General features: G+C 34.3%; 3 protein-coding genes and 1 pseudogene across 3 annotated transcripts; 1 reads left to right on the top strand and 3 right to left on the bottom strand.

Moving 5' to 3' along the window:
* Positions 1 to 5,074: 5,074 nt before the first annotated feature.
* On the top strand, positions 5,075 to 6,322 carry LOC143553273 (uncharacterized; annotated as a pseudogene).
* Positions 6,323 to 6,984: 662 nt separating this feature from the next.
* Positions 6,985 to 7,790, bottom strand: LOC143553247 (uncharacterized). The gene is made up of 3 exons (XM_077043278.1): positions 7,564 to 7,790; positions 7,388 to 7,478; positions 6,985 to 7,314 (listed from the first exon to the last, which is right to left on the bottom strand). The coding sequence occupies exons 1-3, from the start codon at positions 7,708 to 7,710 to the stop codon at positions 7,106 to 7,108; spliced, it is 447 nt and encodes a 148-aa protein (XP_076899393.1). The 5' UTR covers positions 7,711 to 7,790; the 3' UTR covers positions 6,985 to 7,105.
* Positions 7,791 to 8,168: 378 nt separating this feature from the next.
* Positions 8,169 to 12,119, bottom strand: LOC143553245 (glycolipid transfer protein 1-like). The gene is made up of 7 exons (XM_077043277.1): positions 11,986 to 12,119; positions 11,063 to 11,199; positions 10,756 to 10,811; positions 9,639 to 9,769; positions 9,418 to 9,553; positions 9,104 to 9,235; positions 8,169 to 8,332 (listed from the first exon to the last, which is right to left on the bottom strand). The coding sequence occupies exons 2-7, from the start codon at positions 11,178 to 11,180 to the stop codon at positions 8,300 to 8,302; spliced, it is 606 nt and encodes a 201-aa protein (XP_076899392.1). The 5' UTR covers positions 11,181 to 11,199; positions 11,986 to 12,119; the 3' UTR covers positions 8,169 to 8,299.
* A 1,139-nt stretch (positions 12,120 to 13,258) lies between these two features.
* Positions 13,259 to 15,361, bottom strand: LOC143553244 (large ribosomal subunit protein eL14y-like). The gene is made up of 5 exons (XM_077043276.1): positions 15,268 to 15,361; positions 15,071 to 15,172; positions 14,287 to 14,416; positions 14,087 to 14,199; positions 13,259 to 13,417 (listed from the first exon to the last, which is right to left on the bottom strand). The coding sequence occupies exons 1-5, from the start codon at positions 15,268 to 15,270 to the stop codon at positions 13,364 to 13,366; spliced, it is 402 nt and encodes a 133-aa protein (XP_076899391.1). The 5' UTR covers positions 15,271 to 15,361; the 3' UTR covers positions 13,259 to 13,363.
* Positions 15,362 to 17,190: the final 1,829 nt, after the last annotated feature.

Raw genomic sequence — 17,190 nt, 5'->3', positions numbered from 1 at the left:
TCATGATGTAGTATTTATTGATATATCTTTTTGGCCTCATGGTTTAAGTTAGAAAGATGTTTTAAGTTGGCAATTTACTTTGTATGTTATTTTGTTTTACTAAAAAAACATTGTAATACCTTCTAATGAATGTAAAATTATTTGTTCTTATAAATATTACACTATCAATTTATTATTATTATCATCATCATCATCATCATCATCATCATCAATGTCGCTATATATATTTATATACAATTTTCACGCGTATGATACACTTGTTACTAGCCATTGAAAGATATTGAACAAGGAAGATAAGTTACAAATAAAACTACAAATGTGGTTTATAAGGAACTATTTACTAATTTGTAATTGTAAAATGGATGTTATTTTAGTTGAATGTTATGTTTTTACATTATTAATATTTCACTTGATGCTAGAAAAGTGTGTATGTTACATTATTTATATTTTTCCATCCGTGGAGCCCACGGGTCAATAACATAGTGATACAACAAAGTCGTTGATAAATGAAAATGTCACCATGAGGAGATTTTTATCTTATTATATTACACACTCCATATATTTTGAATTTCGGGACGTCAGTAATTGAACCTTGATTTCATACTAATACATATCACCATGTTCTTTCTTAACTATGTTTTACTAGCCTGTCTATCTTTTGCTAATTTGAAGATACTTTTAAGTTTTAACACACTCATTATCATCAAGAGATTGATGTAGAATTTCCAATAAATTCACAAAAAAAGTGAAACATGTACGTGTCATGTTGTCCCCTGACCTGCCCTGTCGTTTGCCCGAAACAGAGTATTCCTTTTCCTTATTTACAGAAATGTACAGGCAAGAATGCCAGGGTGGTTGGCGGCGCCGGTCGGGCTGCTGTCGGAACAGTGATATGCCGCCGATGCCACTCTCACGGTTTGCTACTTCCCAGGACCTCCGTACAAAACACATGAGCTTTTATTTATTTAATTATAATAATTATGTTATTAACTTTGTACTATTTTATTCTATAAACCGATGTTAAAATATAATAATACCACACAATCTCCAATGGTAAAAGGATCTTCACTCTCCCACGATAACACTCACTAAGTGCTTCGCGATTAATAGTATTCATTAGATATCTCATGTACAAATTCTCACGTCGGATGGTGGTTACGAGAAGAACCCCCCCCCCCCCCCACACCCCATCTCCTTCTCGTAACGAGCTCACGCTGTTTTGTTTTGTAGGTGAAGCTATTCAGATTTGCCGGATTATACTCAGATAGTCATCGTGTACGTGCCGGTAAGCTTGACGTATTTAATTTACCTAAAAAACCTCGGGAATATTTACACTAACCATGATGTAAATAAGAAATATTTAGATGTACACCACCAGGTCCTCCGTCCAACATTTTTTTTTCTTAACGGTTTCTTCTATGAGGTCCCAAGTTCGATTCCTGGTTTACGTGTGCACTCTACAAAACTACAACACTGTAAGGAGGATTTGAACTTAGGTAATGAAACATGACAAGTGTTATGACCATTTGAAAAAGACACCACCACGTTGCGGGTTGCAATATGTCTTCCAAAGAAAATAAAAATCCTATTATGTTAAAGTTTGAACAATAATCTTTTCTGTTGTAGGAACCTAAATAGTCATAAAAAAGGAAAATTCCCAAAATAATCCGAAACAAGAGAGATAAAATAAAAAAGATCCTAATTATGTTAAGATTCCCAAAACAACCCAATAAATATGTACTGGGGCGACGCATTGGGAAAATAAACGACGAGATTTAAAAACCAATCAAAAGTTGACATCTGGAAAGAATCTGACACACCAGACGAGATTTTTAAAAATCTCGTCTGTTCCGACCAAATTTTATACTTAACTCACTTTTTAAAAAACCGTCTCTCCAGATGGTTTTTTTTATGTTTCTCGTCTGGTCCGTTCATATTAATTACTTCTTGAAAAAAGATCTTTCTGAATCTCGTCTTTCAAGACGCATTTAGATTGAATTTCGTATTCCAAGTTCATATTCCCAAGTTTCTTATCTGGTGGTTATAAATGTTTAAATATCGTCTGGACCGATAGGATTTTTTGTATCCGTCTTGACCGACAATGTCTTTTATTATTCCGTCTAATCCGACGGTATTTTTAATTATGTTTTAAGTAGACCCCACTTTTCTAAATTAAACTATCATCTTCATCTTCATGTTTCATGTTCTTCCATTTTATCTTTAACTTCTTCAAGTATTTATCTAGTTAGGTTTCAATTAGGTTTTATGGAATTTGATAATATTGTTGTTTGTTATGATGGTAAATGGCAAAACAATGATGATGGAAGCTGTGAATATGTTCCAACAAGCTGTAAACGGGGAGGTGTCAATCTTGATTCAAACATCAACCATTCGAAGTTGTTGGGTTTACTTGAAGCTCGATTTAAGGAAATTTCGAGCTAAAACTTGTTTTGAACAAAAATCTGCTAAGGATCAAGTATCCAAATCTGTTAAGTGAGGTAAGGTGCTAACTTGACAATGACAAGTGTATAAGCGTGATATCGGTGGACACAAAGGTATGATTACGAGGGAAAAAGCTCTTAACCAAGATAGTCTTACTTCGGTCAAAACTTATCAAGGTAATCTTTGGTAAAATAATTCCGGTCAAGGATTAACAAGATAATCTTTGGTCGTATTACTTTAGTCAATGATCAACAAGGTAACCTTTGGTCGATGAGTATATGATTATCGTGGTCTCCGGCACAAAAAACCCCCGGACGGTGAAAACTATCACCGTCGAGTTTATTTGATTAACAAAAAGGTATTACAAGTGTTTGTGGAGTTTATGATCGAGATTACAACGAAAGCTAGTGAATAGAGAGAGTGTTTAGTTCTACTCTAGTGTGTGCGTAAGTACATGTGTGTTTCTAGCTCGATCATACTCAAATATATAAGGAAAAAGTAATTAACAAATTTAACAACTTCGCCCTATAAATCCGCTAGTCTTCCATTCTTCACCAACGTGCTCTTTGACCACGTGCTGATAGTCACTCACTAGCGAACAAAGCGGTAGACCAGGTCTAGATACCGTTGTTATTATTTAAACGTCAATCTTCTAGAGAGTTCATCCAGAATCAGCTATGTTGAATTAGGATCCTGAATCCATGCTCCAGCTAAAGGTTGTCTTGTGAGGATAATTGATGCAAGTTCGTCTTACAGTTGATATACCTGTCTAACACATCACCATACTAAACGCAATCATTAGTAAACAAACAATACCGAGGATCGTCGATCCTTTATATCCTGATGTATATTTCAAGGATAAACTATCCATAAGACAGTCAAGGATAAAGGATCCTCAGTATAAAAATCGTGGCCTAACAAAACTGTTATGAGATTGATGGATCGGTTATAGAAATTTCGATATAGATATAAGAAGATATAATAAGAGTATAAAATAGGATTAAAACTTAAAAGATAAGAAACTTAGGAATATGAACTTGGAAGACGAAATTCCGTCTAAATGCGTCTTGAAAGACGAGATTCAGAAAGCTCTTTTTTCAAGAAGTAATTAATATGAACGGACCAGACGATAAACATAAAAAAATCGTCTGGAGAGACGGTTTTTTAAAAAGTGAGTTAAGTATAAAATTTGGTCGGAACAGACGAGATTGTGTCAGATTCTTTCCAGATGTCAACTTTTGATTGGGTTTTAAATCTCGTTGTTTATTTTCCCAATGTGTCGCCCCAGTACATATTTATTGGGTTGTTTTGGGAATCTTAACATAGTTAAAATCTTTTTTATTTTCTCTCTCTTAGGGAAAATTCCCAAAATGATCCAAAACAAGAGAGAGAGAAAAAATGATCCTAATTATGTCAAAATTCCCAAAACAATCCAATAAATATGTACTGAGATGACGCTTTGGGAAAATAAACGACGGGATTTTTAAGCCAATCAAAAGGTGACATGTGTAAAGGATCTGACACACCAGACGAGATTTTTATAAATCTCGTCTGTTCAGACATATTTTTAACTTAATTCACTTTTTTAAAAAAACGTCTCTCCAGACGGCTTTTTTATGTTTCTAGTCTGGTCCGTTCATATTATTATTATTCCCAACTTCTTCTTCATCTTCATCTATATCTATATCTATATCTTCATCTTTATCCATAAAAATTAACCCTAAAAACCCAACCTTTATGGCTTACCACTCTATTCCTCTTAGGAATAATATCATTTCTCAAGTCTATAACCTCAATCCTCAAATGGGTCTACCTCAATTTCCTCCAACCCGCAAAAGACCCGAAGAAATACGGATCCTGGCCACTCGTAACCGGATCCACAAACGGCATCGGTAAAGCTTTCACATTCGAATTAGCCAAACAGGGTCTTAATTTAATCTTGGTGGGTCGAAACCCTAGCAAATTAGAAGCTGTAACTTCATAAATTAAATCAAGATTCTCGAAAACATATATTCGTATAAGATGAAGATATGGAGGGTTAATTTCTATGGATGAAGATGAAGATATAGATAAAGATAAAGAAGATGAAGATGAAGAAGATTAAGTTAGGATAATAATAATTTGAACGGACCAGACGAGAAACATAAAAAAACCGTCTGGAGAGACGGTTTTTTAAAAAGTGACTTAATTATAAATTTTGGACGGAAATCTCGAGATTTTTAAAAATCTCGTCGGGTAAGTCAGAAACTTGCCAAGTGTCAAGTTTTGATTGGTTTAAAAATCTCGTCTACTATTTTCTCAATGTGTCGCCTCAGTACATATTTAGTGGGTTGTTTTGAGAATCTAAATATATTTAGGATATTTTTTTTCTCTCTCTCATACTTTGGATATTTTAGGAATTTTCTCAAAAGGAATCCAATAAAAACATATAGAACCTATGGCTTTAATCTTTTATATTTAATGCACAGTATAATAACTATTTTATCATTATAAATTTATAACCTCTCCCTCTATATATATTGTTCCCACAAAATCTCATACCTTTCAATGACAATGACAATGACAATGACAATGACAATGACAATGACAATGATGATTGTTTCACTTTCAAGTTTCACTTTGTTAATAATTTTCACTCTCACAACTCGGTAATTCACAACCCACTCTCAACTCACTCGAACAAGACTCACTATACCTTTTACTCGAATCACTCAACTCCAACGTCCCATGGCGGACTTACTTCCCGGAACGACCTCTGCTCGTCCGGCCCACACGGCATCCTTTGCGACTACACCACCCACACCAATACTTCACACGTCACCGAGCTCAGTTTCGGGTTCGTCTCAGACTACAACCCGAACCCGAATTGCACACCCAACTCCACCTTACCCGACCCGTTTCCATTCCACTCATTTCCCCACCTCAGCAAACTCTTCTTCTATAACTGCTTTACCCGAAGACCCGTTTCCTTACCCGGTTTTTCCCGGGTCGGGTCGGGTCTTGAAGAGCTTGTGTTCATTAACAACCCTTCACTTTTTGGCTCATTGAGTGATGATATTGGTGACTTGAAGTCGTTACGTAGGTTGATTATAACCGGGACGAATGTCTCCGGTGAAATCCCAGTTGGGTTCGGGGAGTTGGTGAGCCTCGAAGAGGCTACGCTCTCCCGAAATTATTTCACCGGAGACGTGAAAGTAAATATTTCAAAACTTAAGTAGTTAAAAGTTTTGGACCTCGGTTACAATAAGTTAACCGGGGTGGTCCCGGGATCAATTGGGGAGTTGAAGTCTGTTTGAGTTTCAACGGGTTCTCTGGTGGGGTCCCGGAGGCGATGGGCGGGTTAACGGGTTCGGAGCTTTTGGATTTGAGTGAGAACCGGTTAAAGGGAGGTGGGGTGCCTTTGTTTTTGGTGAATATGAGGAAACTGAAGGGGGTGTATTTGAGTGGGAATGAATTAGGAGGGGTGATTCCTGACATATGGGAGAAGTTGAGGGGTGTTGAAGGTGTTGGGTTGTCAAGGTTAGGGCTTGTTGGTGAAATTCCATCTTCCATGGGGGTATTTTTGGAAAATGTGAGTTATTTGGGGCTTGATAATAATAATAAGCTTAGTGGTAAAGTTCCTAAAGAGTTTGGAAAATTAGGGATGGTGAGGTTAGAAGGGAACCCTGAGTTGTGTGTGGATGAAGGGGTAATTAAGTCATTTTCTACAAGGAGAGGTGGGTTGGGTGAGATAAATGTATGCAAGAAGGTTGAAGACCCTATATATGCACTAGTATATGGCACTAGTTCTTCAAGTACAAATGATCATCATATCTATTCCCTATTGATTTTGTGTATATTGTTATGGTGGTAGAGATGATTTATGTGGTTAGGAAGAGAAAACTAACACATGTAAGGGTAATATTGTAATTATACTTGTCAAGTTTACTAGAGTTTGTCTTGTTTAAATTAGCATACACATGTTTTGATATTGTTATGGTAGTAGAGATGATTTATGTGGTTAGAAAAAAGAAACTAGCATATTTGACATGTCTACCTCTTGTAAGGGCAATATTGTAATGATACTTGGAGTTTGTGTTGTTTAAGTTATAAAGTTAGCATACACATGTTTAATAAGCATGGTCATGACGGCTCATAAGTAATATTATAAGCTTCAACTAAACCTGTTTATTAATTTACTTATTGTCTATTATTTATATGCAGTAGACTTGTGTATACAATGATAATAAAATATAACATAATACATATACTAGGTGTTTTATCATCAGATTGATAATAATATTTTTTGGTGATTACATATCATTATAATTACTTATTAAAAAAACCAACATTTTGACAAGCAAATGATTCAATAGGCTAACGAGTCTAATCAAAGTCGGTACCTAAAACTTGTTTACTAAATGAGTTACAACTTAGGCTTGAGTTCAACTCGTTTAAACATTAACTTGTGCGATATCATGGTGTGTAGTAAAGATGTTCACCCTCAGACCTCAAATGGTTAAGGGTTATAGTCCCATGAAAATCATTGGTATATATTTAGAGGATGTTAGTTAGCCATTCTAAAAGTACTGGAAAAAAAATAAGAAAGAGAAATCAGAAAATGGTTTTCCTGTCATTTTTCTGCATCGGCGCATGCGGATAGTTGTGAACTAACATCACCCGCTTAAGTTGGTTTCTTTTTACGAGTCCCTTTTGAGACTTCTGGCAATGACTCGTCCTGGGCCCCACGATCCTCCGCACCCCTAGTGTGGTGTCGTCTTGGTTGCCTTGATTTGGTTTGGGAATCATGGTCGGGAGCATTTTCCACTGAGCGATGACCCCGGTGTCTAGATTTTACCTTTTCTTGACTTTCTCTTCTAGATATCTTTTGGTCTGAATCCATAACAATAATCCATAACAGTAATTTTGGATTCATTCAATCATTAAAAGGTTGAATCATTCTAACCTTCAGAAACCCCTTTCGAGTCATCACTTGCGCCTTTTGATACGTCTGATGATGCAGATTGACATTCTGTATTTGTACCGAACCCCCTCATCTGAACACCAAAACATAAAATATTTAAAAAAAAAATAAAATATATATAATAACAGAACATATCAAACATCAAACATCATACATACCCAGCTGGGAGCTTCTTCATACGATCCATCACATCCATAATGAGCCACATGCTTCACGTCTGTCGGGCCACCAATTTGTATATCTTGTTTTTTCTCGTCTTCTGCACCGAACAGATCCTTAATCAAGTTAATAATAAATATAAACATGTGAATTCACATTAATAACCTAAAGGCTTACCAATAGCTTGAGAGAAATATCTTAGGCTTTTAAAAATTCCTTTCACCTTATGAGTCATCTTCAAAGGATGACGGTTTGGATCCGTACGCGGTTCTTTTGACCCCATAAAATGTCAATAAATATAACCAAATAGATCGATACTGATTATAGAAGCTGGAAAAGATATGAGACAGATAGAGATAACGATGATAATCAACGAAGAAATCACCACAAAGAGAGCCTATGCATGTATGAAGCATAAAACATCACCTTTGATATTTCTTGTACCAATTCAAACCAGTGGATAAAATTAAGATTTAATAAGAGGTGGTTAAGATTGAGAGAGGATAATCTTAACCTTCTCATTGGCTTGTATTCTATGCATCTACAATTGTAAGTGTGAGCAAATACATGCCAAAATTATGCATAATTTCATGCAGTAACGATATTTGTGGTCCAAACAAACATATTATATAAATATAGACGTTATAAGTTTACAGATGGTCAAAAGAGAAAGGGTACATATAAAAGCTTAGTTTCTAGATCATTGTCGAGATCCCATAATCTTCTTGATCATTATTATGCTTTCATATCATCCAAACCAAGGCTTGCCTGCATAATAGAATCACACAAGAAGATCAACGAAAGCATATACTGTTTCACCATTTTTCTGTTTTTATGTTTAGATTCCTTGAGTAGCACTCTTATGTTTCTAAGATATTTTTATGTCTATATATGGTTTGGAGCCGAGGTTCTCCTCTATCCTGCATCCCACCTAGCAGTGTAAATAAGCCAAGCCCGAGCTCATTTAGCTTACGAGAGCGAGAGCATGGCTTGTTTCAAGCTTTATTTTTAAAGCTCAAACTTAGCCCGTGAGTAGTTTTTTCAAACTCAAACTCGGCTTATATATTACTTATATACTAACTTACATGCATTCATATTGATCTTTTATATATATGTTAACTAAAATTTGTATATATAACGTGAAAGTTTATTATTTATTTTTATCATAATTTTATATATGATGATAATTATTATATAAATACATATATATATATTTAATAAAAATTTAAATAGTACGCTCATTTAGGTTCGCAAGCCGCCCGATAAGTGAAGCTCGGGCTCCGGCTCATTTATTAAACAAGCTTATTTTTTTTAGGCTCGAGCTTGTTTAAGCTTGGCTCGATTTGAGATTTTAGTGAGTCGATCTCTAGTAGCTCATAAGCGGCTTGGCTCGTTTACATCCCTTGTCCCACCCTCCAAGTCCCTGCCAAATAACCTTTGCTTTTGGGTGGGATTTTACTGGGTATGATTGTTGCATATCTTGTTTGTACAATACATGAATCAATAAAAAGCAAAAACTTTCTTGTGATAAAATCTCACCAAGAACTTGTGGTTCTCCTCAAGAAGTGGTGTGAAAGTTGCACAAAATTTTTCAATATCAGAACGGATGTCACCCTTCCCAGCCACAACATCCATGAACTTGTTCCGCTCAGGAGCAAGCTTCATTGCAACCTGCGAATCAAGTTTGGGGTTATAACAAGAAAACTATTTGTTACTTTATGGTTACTGTTTAATAAAATGGGTTGTGTTAGCCGACCCAAAATCTGTATTTTATCGTGTCATGTCAGGAATTGCCACAATGGCACCAACTAATAATAATTATAATTAGAAGTCACCAAACAGCAAGCACGTACCGTGAAAGTTGAACTGGCCAACCATCCGTGAAACTTCTTTAGTGTTTTAGTATACGCTTCAGAACAAACTTGTGACATGGCCCAATCTTCATGCTCCATTAAGTTACGGAACAATTCCAGTATAAAATCCATTGCCCTGAAAAAATAATCAATTTGTGAGCATAAAATATTTAATTATTTGGGTTATCAACTTGGAGGGTAGAAGAGCTGCGTATCCTCACCTAGTTAGCCACAAAAGACTGTTGGTGCAACTTGATGAATCTTTAGCTTTTTTAGCTGCAACCTCCACCTGAACCATACTGTATAGGTTCTGAAATTCTGTTGGGTTGGTCAAATATTTGTTCTCCAACCTCTGATCAAAGAGTATACACGGATTAGTGAAGTTTAAACAGTTAGATTCAGAGCAGAAACAAAAAAAAATGTGAAATATGTAAGTTGAAGCGATCAAATGCCGGAAATAAAGCAAACTACAAAGTCAAATAATAGATGGATAACCAAGTATATTACATGTCCCTTAATACAGAAATATATGCACATTCTTGGTTTTAAAATGCGCTATGCTCCGATGTGTTTTGATCCATTAAGCCGATGCGGATGCGCACACATAACGTATGCAAGGCGTTTCTTATTAAAAAAATACTAAAAATTTATTACATATAGTATTTTAACTTGCTAACTTTTAAACACTAAAAAATAAGACATTAAAAAAACGTTATAGTACCACTAAAGAAGTTTCATGTATAACCAAAATAAGTCTTTAACTTTGTGTGTACAAGTAGTCTATGCATAAGGTTCAAGTAAGCTATGCAAAAACTCACTTTAACTCAAAAATGCACACATCAGAATTGGAAAATAATGTCGCCATCAAGATTTCGGGTCAATATGGGTTCTAAGCAAACTAAGTTTGGGTCAAAACGGGTTTTGGACAAAACTGAGCCGGGATGAATTGAGTCATTCTAGAAAAATGTACCAAATAGGTTCACCCGATATATTTTTTTATGGTGGCTAGTGGTGACAGTGATGGTGTCGGCAACAATGAGTAGGTGGTGAAGACAAACAATGGTTATGGGTGGTGGGGTGGTGGCGTGGTGCTAACTCACTTGGACCCTTTTAAGTTAACCAGTGTTATAATTGTTATTCATTTTGACCCGTTGACTAATTTAAGTAAACCCAAATTGACTCGTTGTCTTATGTGAGATGACCCAAATGAACCCCATATGCAATTTAATTCTGCCCAAATCAACCAATTCATTAAAGAATGGGTCATGGTTGGCACAATTCAAATTCAGACCAAAAAATAACCCATCATCAAAATGAAGGAAGAGGTGGAATACTTACTGTTATATTACCACCAACATCAGTTTTGACAAGCGCCATAGCAGCTCCGAATTTGTCTAGCATCGTGTAAGAAAACTAGAATGTAAGTTGTTGAAACATGAATGCCTCTATATTTTAGTTTATGGGGTAAATTTAAATGTCATACTGTCATGTATAATGTATTTCACTATTTCCTATATTGAAAGTTTAAAATACTGTTAGGGGGCTTAATTATAAGAGTGAATATACCATTACATACATGTTATTTCTGACACAAAAACTTAATATTTCAAATGTGGAAGATAAGTTAATATCTAGAAAATCATACCAATAACAGGTAGTATATGTTTGCAGACGTCTAAGAAAGGCTTGGTAAGCATTTCTCCATCTTCAGACTTGACATGTTTCATTCCTTCTATAGCAGGAGCAAGCACCGTTCCTTCCATCTTGAGATTGAGCTTACTGGAATAGTAAAATTGATATCAAAATTTGATTTAATGCTTCACTTTGCTCTCTTTTATTGATATAGCCGGATACAAAAAGCAAAAACAAACACCAGATCATGGTATAATCATGCCTAGTATACCCACAGAACTCGCCTGATTAAAGAATATTAATCATCCAATAATATACTAGCACACCTCAATCATAGTAATTAAAGGTAACAGAAATATGAACAGTAAAATCATCACCAAAGTTACCAAATCAACTTTAGAGCATTCAATTCTTATTAAAAAATCCATTTCACAAAACGAAATCCGACTATCAAAGGATTAACATTCTAAGTGTTAACTCTTATCCGTATTATGAAACGGATTACCGCAAAGCAGAAGTACATCAATCCTACAGATTCTAAAGCATAATAATTAGCATTCAGCAAACGTGATCAAATCAAAGTTCCACAAATCATGATAAACTCAGAAGATTAACATTCAAATCTATGATATCTATTTATATCATGAAACCAAGCATAACTACATTAATCGAGGTTCTAGAGCCTAACTAGCATTCAGCAAATGTGATTAGAATTCAGATCTTAGTTCCACAAATCACGATACACTGTTGGCACGGAAATATATATCGAATCCATAAGCCCTAGATATAGATTAATCATGAAATAACAATTCAAAAAATGAAGAAGATGCTAAGTAGATCTGAATGCGCACAGATCAACAGATACACACAAGTAGATCGTGATCAAATGAATGAACAAATTAAAAACGACGATTTGAAGTTTGGATTCACCTGCAGCAGCAGCAGCAGGTAGGTTCAGGTTGGCGTTAAATGAACGGTGTTGTAATATTAATCAGTGAAGTCTTAAACCAGTCAATTGTGATTCTGTGTATATCTTCACCCACACACACAGGTTTTATTTTTGTTTTTTTTTTCAAAATTTTAAAAATAAAATTAACCATGATATATTTTTTTACAAAGCTTTAATATTTTTACTGGACAAGTGCCCGTGTGATGCGACGGATATTTGAACACACGCTCTGATAATCACGTAACAATTATGTGTGTTCATGGTCCGGTCTTAAAGTTTTAAGATTGTTTAAACTGGTTATCAGTTAGGTTTCACAGTTGGTTTTAACTATAACTTTCGGTTTCAATTTATAACAATTTAGTTCGATTTTTGTCAAAAAAAAATATATATATCGTTACTAATGGTTTGTCTCTCGTCAAACCGAGTCGTGAGCACCCGTACGTAACATGCTATTTTTTTAATTGAAAAAGCCTGGAACAATATCATACTTAGATTAAAGAATAAAATGATTGTTTTTATGGTGTAATTTTTGTTAAAGAATATTAACGTATGAAAAAAAAAATATGATCGTATAAAAATCGTGTGAGAGTTTGTTGAAAACTAAAACAAAAATGATATTTGGTGAAAAATGAGGGACCACACTTGCAAATATTCTTAATTTTTCAAAACACTGGTAATGTTGAGAGTGAAATTATAAATATTTTCAAAGATTTGAATGCTATTCTTCAACATGTTTTGTATGTTGTATTATGTGTTGTATAGCTTGTTAATCCCTTAAAAACAAAGTGTTTTAATTTGCCCACCTCTCATACATTTTATATGTATATATATATATAAAAGTTTGTGAAGATGGTGTGCTATGAGGTCGTGTTTTGTCATTGGGTTTCCGGATATTAGATGGTCGTTGAATAAAGAATTAAGAATATAACCGTTTGTAAAGAGTTATTCTCTCATGACATTTTACATACATATCATTTTCTCTCATGATACATTATATCTTATCTTATGTTAATAGGCTATATTGTTAATTCTATTGTTTATCTTATTTTTGTTATTAAGTAGTTATAACCCAAGAATTTGACACAATTAACACATAATTTAAATAAACAGGCTGATCTTTGCTCATCTTGTAACCAACCCCACAAGAATCTAGATAGTGAATGAACAGAAAAAGTGGGCAAACATAATAACAATAAAACATAGAAGTTCAAAATTGAATCAAACAAAGACTTGAATCCCTTTAATAATCAAACAAAGACTTGAATCCCTTTAATACCTTGAAAAGGTCAAAACACAAAATCCTAAAAACCCAACAATAATAATCTACTCAACAACTTCAAATAAACTGCACCCGACGCCTAAGCCTCAAGCGGTCTCCTTCTTTAGCTTCGCTAGCTCTTGCCTAACGACTCCCGCTTTCTGCAAGTTCAAAATAAACAAATTAATCAGATAAGTAAAATAAAAGAGTTAATTTAAATCAAATTTATCTCAAAGTAAATCAAATGAGTAAAAATGAAAACAGCTAATAGTAAAATAGAAAACATGCCAAACAAGTCAAGCAGTCATACTTCAGACATTAAACTCAATTTGACTCACGAGCCCTTTCGCTTGTTTCAATTAGAGTGACGAGCATAAATATACATAATTAAAAACACAAAAAAAAACAATCAAGAACTAGACAAAAAAAACAAAGCTCACGAACCTAAAAGAGCCTTTTATGTAATTAAAATATCCATAAACAGAATACTCAAACTGAAAAATACAAAAACAAAGTACTCGATGACCAATCAAGAGAGCTCGTAAATTAAAAAAAAACAACTGATAATTAAAATAATTTTATTAATTATTAATACAATAAAATATATATTAATAATTCTAAAAAACCTTAACATCTACCTAATGGAAAAAATTAACAAATAGAAAAAAAACACTGAATAAAATTATTAATGATTAATAAAAACCGAGCTCGAACTTGAAAACTAACCACATGCCAAACTCAAAATAAACAAGTTCAGTCTTGACTAGAACTGGTCAACATAACCTTTATCTAAACTACATAAAGTGAAGGTAAAGCTCAAAAGTACTGACCTTAATCTTTGCCAACATAACCTTAAACCGATCAAAATCGTTAAGTGAGGCTCTCTTCTTTTGAACAATGAATTTTCTTCCCCACGAGCTGTTTTCCCACTTGTTCTTCACATCTAAAAACAAAAAACAAAAACTCAGTAACCAACCCAACAGCCAACAAAAATAACATAACCTTTGCCATTTCATTAATGTATACTTACCAGCAGCTTCCATTGCAGCAATGAGAGTCTTCTTATTTGGAACTCTGTTGATATCGATTTTGATGTCGGTTAGTGTTAGCCTCTTGAAGTTCATTTGGCCTCTAACCATGTCAGGAGAATCAACAAGAGCCTGCATTAATACACCATATTCTTACATTATTTAAAACTAAAAAATAATATCAGAACTTAAACCGGCTATAACAGCATAAAAACATTAACCATCATTTGAGAACTGACTTCAAACTACATATTACAAAACTTTATTTAAGTTGACATCAAAAAAAATTTATTATCAAAAAACTTGGATCATACTCACCGATACATAAACATTCAAAATCCCGCTTAACTATGTTACCGGTGTTCATAACTATTAAAACCGAACGGACAACTCAAACCGTAACTAAAAAGCCGGTACAGCAGGTTTGGCGTTTAAGGTTCGGGTTTGACGGTTTGGCAGTTAGCACAATGTTTAATACTTGAAACCAATAATTTAAGCTTAACTGTTCTCTTAATCTTTTCAATTTTGAAATACGTATTTAAATATAAAAATTGTATCAAAAACCATCTTTTATCAATTTAAAAACTTTATAAAAAAACTGTTCAAAATACAAAAACCAACTAATTTAGTACATGAAAATTTGTAAAATAAAGAAATTAAAATCAAACTACTGATTAAATTGAGCTACAAATAACAAACATAAGCTAACAATATTTATCAATTAACAATCAAACCAAAGTAAAAAATGAGCAAAATTATAGCAACTTCAAAGGATAATGAATATACCCTGTTTTGATCGATGACGTCAACAATGACGACGAGCTTTCCATAATCCTTTCCGTAGTTAACAAGAGCAATTCTTCCGATCTCAACGTACCTCTTGAACGGCTACAATAATCAAATTATTATAATAATATTAACAATAAGATTGATGAACTAACACACATGGTTATAAATATCAAAATCTGAGAGTTGCATTATACCATTTTGTTATTTCAAAGTGCAGATCGCCGGAGGCTGTGGTGATTGATTGAAGACGATGAAAGCCAGCTAGGGTTTTCCACTGGTCGTTGGCTTTAATAGTTAGGGCTCGCTTGTTTGTAATTCCGATTTGGGCCCCTAATTATTTGAATGTAGCCCGGCCCAGTCTAAGCAAGAGAGTGGTGCAACACAGCAAACCTAAACGACCCGAACCGAAACCAGTATGGTTGAGACCGGTTTGTAACCGATATTAACCACATGTTGGGGACCCTTTAATAACCGAACCAAATCGGTTACAGGTTTTGACTGTTTGATCAAGAATCGGTATGGCTAATAACCGATGCCTTGAAAACGAGTTAACCAGTATTTGAATCCCGAGTGAATCGATGGTGAATGTTGGAAATATATTTTTAAAATTATTTTAGTATTATATACATAACTATTTTAAATTAATAGATATGCTACTTTAAAAATATATCATATTTATCTACTTTAATTTATATCATTGTAATCAAATCATAATTTCTCGATTTACATATGCCGGCGCTTCAACGAAGGCGGTGTTAGCCTTCGTGGAGCGCTTTCTATCTGTCGCTTGACGACTGCGTCACACGACATGGACTAGTTTGTCATCGAAACGTTTACGACGTTCGTTTACTCCTTTGTAAAGGAACAGAAGATCGGAAAAGGCGCGTTGGAGTGCCCTGTCTTCCACAACGAGTACAAAGAAACATCCGAACTTTTCGTGAAATAATAATAAATTATTTATTATCATTATCAGACGTATTTATTATTTAAATTTTAAATAATAAAGTTACGGTTATAGACCTAAGAGAATAGAAAATGGGCTTAAGGAATCCATATGGAGTTAAAAAGTGTTAATGGAGTTGAGAGGGATGATGGGTTTACGGGTCTATGGGTATAAATACCCTAAAACCCTATATATCATTTCATCCATCTTTCACCAACACCTCAAGAAACACTCATTTTAATTTATATTTTGTATATAATGTCCTGCGTTCATCACCCATTCCGGATTCAATAGTATTTGTGTTTGATTACTTTGTTTGCTTCAATAAATTGACTTTACCTAAAAAGTTAGAAAAATATATAATATACTTATTTTAATTTATATTTTGTATATAATGTTGTAGTTTCATATGTATTCTAAACTTGTACTGTTTGAATATGTGATAGTCTAGGTAGTATTTTGTATTTGTTTAGAAGAATAGGGACTCAACTGTAAAAGAATCAGTTAGGTCGTTAGGATCATCTTGGTGTTGGTTGAACTTTCTTCACTTTATTATGTGCTTTCACTGTATCAAGTGGTATCATAGCTTCCGATCCTCGAAAGTTATTGATTTATAACCCTAATTCCTAAAATTTGTTCCCGAAACATCTACTTCTTGACTTATTTCGATTCAATTCATCCAATTGATCATCGTTCGATCAATTCCCCAACTCCTGCAATTATGGCAACTCGTAATCAATCAATAGAACAAACATTGGATGATTATGATGCAACATTGACTAAATTGGAATAAAAAATGGATTCTCAATTTGAAACACATATTCAAGCGACTCAATCCTTGAAAGAAATACAATCTAATCCGAGCATGAAGGTCCAAGGACCAATTTTACTCCAATGGAGATTTAGGAGATCAAAGATTCCATCAACAAAATTATGGAAGTTTCAGTGGGCTGTCAAATATTGAATCAATGGAGTTAATGTGGAAGGTTGGTTGTGTAGGGCGGGTCATTTATTTTCTATTGATGGTATTATAGGGAATTCCAAGGTGTGATATGCTATCACTCATTTGGAAGACACAACACTCCTGTGGCATCAGCCTTTTGTCAAATCAAACCGGGGGGGGGGGGGGGGGGGGTGTTGTTCCATTGAGGGTATGTCTTGGTTGGAACACAAA

The sequence above is a fragment of the Bidens hawaiensis genome, unplaced genomic scaffold (genome assembly GCF_021521415.1).
Source record: "Bidens hawaiensis isolate Kalapana, Puna unplaced genomic scaffold, B.hawaiensis_p1.1 tig00017162_1, whole genome shotgun sequence".
Lineage (NCBI taxonomy): Eukaryota > Viridiplantae > Streptophyta > Magnoliopsida > Asterales > Asteraceae > Bidens > Bidens hawaiensis.
This window is presented reverse-complemented; position numbering and strand designations above follow the sequence as displayed.

Coding starts and splice junctions, on each gene's coding strand:
- LOC143553247 (XM_077043278.1), bottom strand. CDS start 7,710: ATGTTTATATTTATTATTAACTTGATTAAGGATCTGTTCGGTGCAGAA. Junction 7,479..7,563: donor ATGAAGAAGCTCCCAGCTGG/GTATGTATGATG, acceptor TTTGGTGTTCAG/ATGAGGGGGTTCGGTACAAA. Junction 7,315..7,387: donor CTCGAAAGGGGTTTCTGAAG/GTTAGAATGATT, acceptor TTATGGATTCAG/ACCAAAAGATATCTAGAAGA.
- LOC143553245 (XM_077043277.1), bottom strand. CDS start 11,180: ATGGAAGGAACGGTGCTTGCTCCTGCTATAGAAGGAATGAAACATGTC. Junction 9,554..9,638: donor AGTCTTTTGTGGCTAACTAG/GTGAGGATACGC, acceptor TTATTTTTTCAG/GGCAATGGATTTTATACTGG. Junction 9,236..9,417: donor TGGCCAGTTCAACTTTCACG/GTACGTGCTTGC, acceptor CTTGATTCGCAG/GTTGCAATGAAGCTTGCTCC.
- LOC143553244 (XM_077043276.1), bottom strand. Junction 14,417..15,070: donor ACGTCATCGATCAAAACAGG/GTATATTCATTA, acceptor GTATTAATGCAG/GCTCTTGTTGATTCTCCTGA. Junction 14,200..14,286: donor TGCTGCAATGGAAGCTGCTG/GTAAGTATACAT, acceptor TTTTGTTTTTAG/ATGTGAAGAACAAGTGGGAA.